Source organism: Nicotiana sylvestris, chromosome 9 (genome assembly GCF_000393655.2).
Source record: "Nicotiana sylvestris chromosome 9, ASM39365v2, whole genome shotgun sequence".
Lineage (NCBI taxonomy): Eukaryota > Viridiplantae > Streptophyta > Magnoliopsida > Solanales > Solanaceae > Nicotiana > Nicotiana sylvestris.
The window spans coordinates 102,469,010-102,476,801 of record NC_091065.1 but is presented as its reverse complement, the minus strand read 5'-3'; the positions used below and the strand labels follow the sequence as shown (position 1 = coordinate 102,476,801).

Below are 7,792 nucleotides of genomic sequence, written 5' to 3'. Positions count from 1 at the left end.
TTAAAATTGGGAAGTATTCTCCGACACGTCCAAGATAGGAAGTTGAGTGCCGCTATATCAAAAGTAATTCGGTTAAATAATACTCCCTTTGGTCCAAAATAAGTGAGTTTTTAGCTGTTTTCATACAGATTAAGAAATTCACCTTTTAACATTAATTAACAATAAAATTAACCATATAAACCTTTACTATCTCTTCACATAAATACTCCAATCACATACTCCAACACTATTTACCCCAAGGGCAATGTAGGAAAAAAATAATTAATTCATTCTTAAAATCTGAAAAAATCACTTATCTTGGACCATAAAAAAATACCAAAAAATTACTTATTTTAGACCGGAGGAGTACTCCTAGTCAACATCAACTGGTCTGCTTGCATTTTCACCTTAAAAGATGAAAAAGAAGTATAAAACCTTATCCTATATATGTATAAGCTTCCTTTAAACAGTGAAACAAGCATCATGGTGATCTGACGGTCATGAACAAAGCGCTATATGTACGGCATACGAATCCATGAATTTAAAAAGTAATGTTGCTCTGTTATTTTTTTATAACAATTAATGCAAATGTAACAAGAATTCTTTTTTAAAAGCATTTTATATTTTATAAATATATAATATAAGTCGAAAATAATGTGTATAACCCCATCAACCATCAGTTGTTAAAAAGATGAATTGCCCATCATCTCATGCATCATTAATTCCATAACCACTAGCCAGCCAATAGCCATACTGAACAAATCAAAACTCTGTTTCAGTTCTATATATTCTCACTCTTTTACATCCAAAGCTCTCACACCATTGCAAGGGACAAATATTCTCTCTTTCCACAAACACAAAAATGAGTGGAGGCCTCAGCAACCCCACCTCTACTCTGTTCATTTTTTGCTTCTTTCTAATTGCAATATCTGTTCAAGCTCGTCCCCCATTTGCCTGTGACCCAAGAGATAGGGCTACCAAAAACTTCCCCTTTTGTCAAACAAATTTGGCCATTGGTGATAGAGTAAGGGACCTCATTGGGAGGTTAACATTGCAAGAGAAGGTGAAATTATTGGGGAATACTGCTGCAGCTGTGTCGAGGCTGGGAATCAAAGGCTATGAGTGGTGGTCGGAGGCACTACATGGAGTGTCAAATGTAGGACCAGGGACTAAGTTTGGTGGTGATTTTCCAGGAGCCACCAGCTTCCCTCAAGTCATTAGTACTGCTGCTTCTTTCAATGCTTCCTTGTGGGAAGAAATTGGACGGGTAAGTATTAGGGTGGTATAATGGTACTCTTTTTATGCTTCATATAGTTGACCCTAACTCATTTGATGAGCAATAGTTGTTATCGTTGTTGTAATGCTACTCTGATATTCACTTATAAAGTAATTACGTAATAATCATTAATTGGTGATGTGGTAAATATAATAACTAATCTGCTATTACAATTAAACTACACTTCCAATTTATAATAGTTATATGTATTATTATCTAAGCATACTGCGTGGAATTGCTTATTGTTGGCGGTGGGTATATTTTAACATATCTTGACACTAAATATATAGAGATTATTATAATATCAAATTATTTGTTAGTTAAGGAAAAGTTACTGTCAAGAATAGGTATGCGTTGATATAGAAAGAGTCTACAGCCTATTGCAAATGGTTAAAGTATACTTTCAACAGGATAGTACACATACGCGCATTTTGTCAGAATTAATTTTATTATTTTTATTGGTTAAAGAAATGTGTTGTTGTCTTCTTACAAGATTTTTGACAATTTTCACGTAGTTTTTAACCTTAAGGTAGGCCTAATGCGAAAGATTCATTTTCTTAATATAACATAATCGAACCCATCAATATCGTGGTTTTTTTTTAATATTGGACTTCCATCTTATGCTTTAAACATTCAAGATCATACAAAGGGACTACAGCCTAGCTTTTCTCTCAAATTAACGTGTGACATCCTAACACAATTTGATGTTTCAAACTAGAGCTTTGGCATCAATTAAGTTTATATTTGATGAACGTTTTTTTTTTTTTTCCAAAAGAAGAGGGCGACTTCTTGTTTGTTTATCTTATCCATCCATTGACTATTATACTTTTTAAGTACGAAAGAAAGAAAATTAGAACCGAACTAAGAACTAGAATTTGACTGCTCGTGATTTGATCCATCACGGATGTAACTAGCTCGTTAGTTTTATACTACTCCATCTCCTTTGGTTTCACTAATATAAAGAAATATAGTCTAATTTTCATAAGATATAGTACTACTCTGTTAGGACAAAAGCTAAATAGGTAATGTCATTTGCAAATGTGAAGTAAAAGCTAAGGTAGCCGTGAGTTTATTTCGAAAGAGGAGTGGGGTAATTGAGAAGTAGGGGAAAAAAATGTGCAATTGAGGTTTTCTTTCTTCTGTGCTAGTTGTAACTTACAACCAATCAGAGGATTGGCTGCTTGAGAAAAAGTTGGCAAGTTTGTGGATGGGTCGATGCGACACTTTGGGTCCCATAGGCCATAACTTACTCCACAGTGACTATATGTAAAGGGAATCAGCCAAGTTGCAACTTTGCCAGAATTGAACAGGCATGGTATTCAATATAAGGTCACATCCCCTTATCAATAAGGATTAAATATAAGATTGGGTTGGAGTGGGGTTTCATAGTTTAGATGGAAAATATAAAAACGTACTCCGTATTTTATTTTATTTTGTTAAATTGACTAATAAGTAAATAATATCCGACAAAATGGAACAAAGAAAATAACATTTACAGTACCCATACAATATAAATTGGTATAGCAAATTATAACTCTACCTCTCAAATTATTCAGTTTAGACTTGCTACTAATCAGAGGCGGAGGCAGAAATCGAGCTATGAGTTCGGCCGAATACAACAGCTTTTGTTTAAATAGTACTCCATCTGTCTCAAATTATATGCCGTGTTTTCTAAAAATAGTTTCTCAAATTATTTATCATTTAGAAATTCAAGACAAAATAAATTATACCCTTAATAATAATTGTTCTTGAAGATGGAGATAGCAAATAAATAAAATTAATATTCAATAAAGAGAAATTATATTTTTAGACATAAATAAAGGTAAAATAATCCTACCTTCGTCTTAATTAATATTTCTTAAATGCGTGTAAGAGAGAAACACGACAAGTAATTTGAGGGCGGAGTATATTTATATTAAATTTTTTATTAAATATCTACAAATATTAAATTTATAATCCAATCATTAGTATTTAAAGCCGATGTTCTACAATTCAAAACCCATCAAATTGTAATCTTGGTTCCACCTCCGCAAATAATTACTCTTGTTATTGTAAATGAAAATGTTACCATTGACAAAAAATTCATACATTATTGGTGCATATTCCTAAACCTTGTTAAATTCATATGTGATGTTTTTGCAGGTAGTATCAGATGAAGCAAGAGCAATGTACAACGGAGAGATGGGAGGACTGACATATTGGAGCCCAAATGTGAACATATTTAGAGACCCAAGGTGGGGCCGGGGACAGGAGACACCCGGTGAGGATCCAGTGGTAGCCGGTATATACGCCGAGCGTTATGTGAGAGGGTTACAGGGAAACGAGGAAGGTGACCGGCTGAAAGTAGCGGCATGTTGCAAGCACTACACGGCTTACGATCTCGATAACTGGAGTGGGGTCGATAGATTCCACTTTAATGCTAAGGTAATTCCATACGTCACTACTATTCATCAATCTTTTTCCTCTTCTGGAAATGTAGTAATTTTATGTACATCTCGTGAAATTCCCACCCTTTTCTTCTGTCTGACCTCTCAGCATTTCTAGGCACCATCACTTTTTGTATTTCCGGACATGCTTTTTTTGGGATTTTTCTTGCAAAGTGAGGCGCCGCGCATATACATAATATTAGGATCATGGATATAAATCGAATATTAGTAATATGTATTTATAAAAACTTTTTATTACTCCCTGGATCCTAATTTATATATTTATAAAAACTTGCTTGGGTTTTATTTTCTAAATACCTTATATTGATATTATTTGCTATAAGTGCTTCTTCCATCATTTCTTTAACCGAGTTTCTATCGGAAACAGTCTCTCTGCCCTTCCAAGGTAAGGGTAAGACTGCGTATATCCTACCCTCCCCAGACCTCACCTGTTGGATTACACCGGGTTGTGATTGTTCTTGTTGTTGTTGTACTCTGTCCCCAAAAACCCCGAATTTTAAATTAAAAATAATTTAATTTTAAAGTTTTCATTTAACTTCTAACTTTAATGAGATGACTTACATCGATATAAATTTATGGCTTTTGAATTTTAATAGTCTTTATTTCTTTGTTATATTTTATATCTAGTCATAAATTGAGACATATGAATGTTCGTACTTTATAGTATATAGTTTGAATCGGGATACCACGTATCTAACACAAGCCTCAAACTTAGGTCATGCTATATTTCAATCATTAACATGGAATGTGAAACCAATGAGGCAATAGCTGACAGGTGGCTGTTACTTATGTAACATTACGATTTGGATTGTGATCCTTGCTACTGTCCCCACTAACACCGAATCCAGCATATACATAAGTGGGGTACGTGCACCATTGCCATGGAAATATATAGACTCTATTTATGCACTTAATTTAAAGATTATACATGTATCAAGAGGTCCACCAATAATCTTTAAATTTTAAACATGTTGATCACCTCTAATTTGGGAATTGGGCTCTCCTTTCACAAACTGCTAAACTATACAAGTTATCTAGGATGCCTCGTTCAATATCATATGGGTAATTTATTTGAAACTTTAAAAAATTAAGAAACCATTACTTCTCTTCTCCTTTTATTTTTTGAACAATTCATGGCAGTGTCCACAGGTTACAGAAAGCAAAACATCATTTGGATGAAACATTACAATATTATGAAACCTTTTATTTTAACAATAAAGACAATGTACACAGGTTAGCAAGCAAGACATGGAAGATACATTCGACGTACCATTTAGAAGTTGTGTTAGAGAAGGTAAGGTGGCTAGTGTTATGTGCTCTTACAATCAAGTCAATGGCATACCAACTTGTGCTGATCCAGAACTTCTTCGCAAAACCATACGCGGCGGTTGGGGTCTTAACGGCTACATTGTCTCCGACTGTGACTCCGTCGGAGTTTTCTACGAAAATCAACACTATACATCAACACCTGAGGAAGCTGCTGCTGATGCTATCAAAGCAGGCCTTGATTTGGACTGTGGGCCTTTTCTGGCCCAACATACTGAGACTGCAGTGCAAAGTGGTATCCTTAAAGAGGCTTCTATAGATACCAATTTAGCTAATACAGTTGCTGTCCAGATGAGGCTTGGTATGTTTGATGGAGAACCATCAGCCCAACCTTATGGTCACCTTGGCCCGAGAGATGTTTGCAGCCCGGCCCATCAAGAACTCGCGCTTGAAGCTGCTAGACAGGGCATTGTTCTTCTTAAGAATCATGGGCCTGTTCTTCCTCTTTCTCCTCCACGCCATCGCACTGTTGCTGTCATTGGACCTAATTCGGATGTTACCGTCACAATGATTGGAAATTACGCAGGTAAACTTCATGAGAGAGTGTTAATTATGTGGAAAGATAGAAGACTAATTGAGCTTTTTAAAAATGTAGGTGTTGCATGTGGATACACAAGCCCATTACAAGGAATAGCCAAGTATGCAAAGACCATTCACCAAGAAGGTTGTGGTGATGTAGCTTGCTCTGATGATAGACTATTTCCTAGAGCTGTAGATGCTGCACGTCAAGCGGACGCAACTGTGCTAGTAATGGGCCTGGACCAATCTATTGAGGCTGAATTCAGAGACAGAACTGGGCTCCTTTTGCCTGGGTTCCAACAAGATCTCATCTCCCAAGTATCCAAGGCCTCAAGAGGTCCTGTTATATTGGTCCTTATGTCTGGGGGCCCAGTTGATGTTACATTTGCAGAGAAGGATCCACGAATTGGTGGTATTGTTTGGGTTGGTTATCCTGGACAAGCCGGTGGTGCTGCTATTGCTGATGTCCTTTTTGGAGCCCATAATCCAGGTAAACTCGCTACAAGATCCACAAAAATGGATTTCCATTTCTTCTTTTGGGCCCATTCTGTTTTCTTATGGTTCACCTCATTGATTCAAACTCAAAGTTTTTAAATGGAGTCAACTCATTTATTGTAGTGAGTAAAGCGAAATAGGATACAGAGAATTCATATAGAGCTTAACTTTTATAAATTGATTTTATAGAAGATTTTACGCTATTAGATTACCTAAAAGATAATTATAAGTAATCGTCCACAAACATTTGATTTTGCGACCTGAAAAATGATAGGAAATCTGCGGATAACAAGAGGTAAATTTAGAATTTAAACTTAATGAATTTGTGTTTATATTCTTACCATGTACCTATTACCTTTAAAAAGTATGTCAAAATTCAATAATTTTTTAACTCTCTTGATCTATTTACATACAAATCGACCACCAGTTACAACATGTTAAAATACACCGATAGAGTAAACATACTATATATTATCATATAAGTGTAATTCATCATCGAGTAAAAAATGTTTTCAGGTGGGAAGCTGCCAATGACATGGTACCCACAGGAGTACCTAAACAATTTACCAATGACAACAATGGACATGCGTGCAAACTTAGCCAAAGGTTACCCTGGAAGAACATACCGTTTCTACAAAGGTCCATTAGTATACCCATTTGGGCATGGATTAAGCTACACTAAATTCATAAACACAATTGCTGAAGTTCCAAACATGTTAGCCATTCCAATATTTGGTCGCCATGCTTCCAACACAACAAGCAAAGCAATCAGAGTAACACATGCAAAATGCAGTAAATTATCAATTCAAGTTCATATCGACGTGAAGAACGTAGGATCAAAGGACGGTACACAAACATTGCTCGTATTTTCAAAGCCGCCAGTTGGACTTTGGGTGCCACATAAACAATTGGTCGCGTTTCAAAAAGTGTATGTCCCGGCGGGTTCGCTGCAACGAGTGACGATAAATATTCATGTTTGCAAGTATTTAAGCGTGGTAGATAGGGCTGGTGTTCGAAGAATTCCAATAGGTGAACACAGTCTTCATATTGGTGATGCTAAGCATACCTTGTCACTTCAAGCATCAGTTCTTGGGGTTATTAAATCTTGATTGTTTTTTATATTGTACAATCTCCACGTAAAGATGTCTTTGCGTTTAAAGGAGATTATTTTTCCCTATTGTATTCTTATTCAACAAGGGGATAAGCACAGATTAGATTTTATTTTAGAGAAGAAGAAAGAGGATAATATCACTCTTTGGAAAATTGTACTAAATTTCAATTGAAACAAATGGGTTTCCAATACTTATTCCAACATTTCTACTTTTCCACTTCTATTTTGCTCCCACCTTCTAATTTTTTTTTTTTATGCAACTGAAGATGTTAGAACCCACCTGGCTTGAAAACGGGTCGGGTTAGCCCTTCAAGTGTACCCGCCTGGCATGATAAGAATGAACTTAATCGGTTCAGGTGCCAGCTATAGAGGTGTGGGCCTTGTAAATAAGTCACCGGGCCTGTCCCTCTTGGATCCCAGGCCTGGAACGAAATGGACCGATATTTGACCCGTGGGCCAGATCGACTCGGACCCCCATAACCTTGTCAAAAATATAGAGAAAATTTCACTTTATACCCATTAATCCTAAACTATTTACTCTTTAATGCCCAGACCCAAATTATTTACTACTCCTACTCATGGGGCCCAAACTATTTACCCGGTTTTTTCCTTGCCAACCATCTTTCTTTCTTCTATCGT

General features: G+C 36.1%; 1 protein-coding gene across 1 annotated transcript; it reads left to right on the top strand.

Annotated features, from left to right (window-relative positions):
• The first annotated feature begins 686 nt into the window (after positions 1-686).
• Positions 687-7,364, top strand: LOC104210063 (probable beta-D-xylosidase 2). Its single transcript, XM_009758863.2, has 5 exons — positions 687-1,246; positions 3,398-3,679; positions 4,936-5,554; positions 5,624-6,037; positions 6,559-7,364. The coding sequence occupies exons 1-5, from the start codon at positions 842-844 to the stop codon at positions 7,149-7,151; spliced, it is 2,313 nt and encodes a 770-aa protein (XP_009757165.1). The 5' UTR covers positions 687-841; the 3' UTR covers positions 7,152-7,364.
• The last annotated feature ends 428 nt before the right edge of the window (positions 7,365-7,792 follow it).

What these genes read in the sequence shown, in the direction of transcription:
- LOC104210063 (XM_009758863.2), top strand. Translation starts at nt 842, where the DNA reads ATGAGTGGAGGCCTCAGCAACCCCACCTCTACTCTGTTCATTTTTTGC. An exon ending in GATTCCACTTTAATGCTAAG is followed by an intron (nt 3,680 to 4,935) that starts GTAATTCCATAC and finishes CAATGTACACAG; the next exon opens with GTTAGCAAGCAAGACATGGA. An exon ending in TTTTGGAGCCCATAATCCAG is followed by an intron (nt 6,038 to 6,558) that starts GTAAACTCGCTA and finishes AAATGTTTTCAG; the next exon opens with GTGGGAAGCTGCCAATGACA.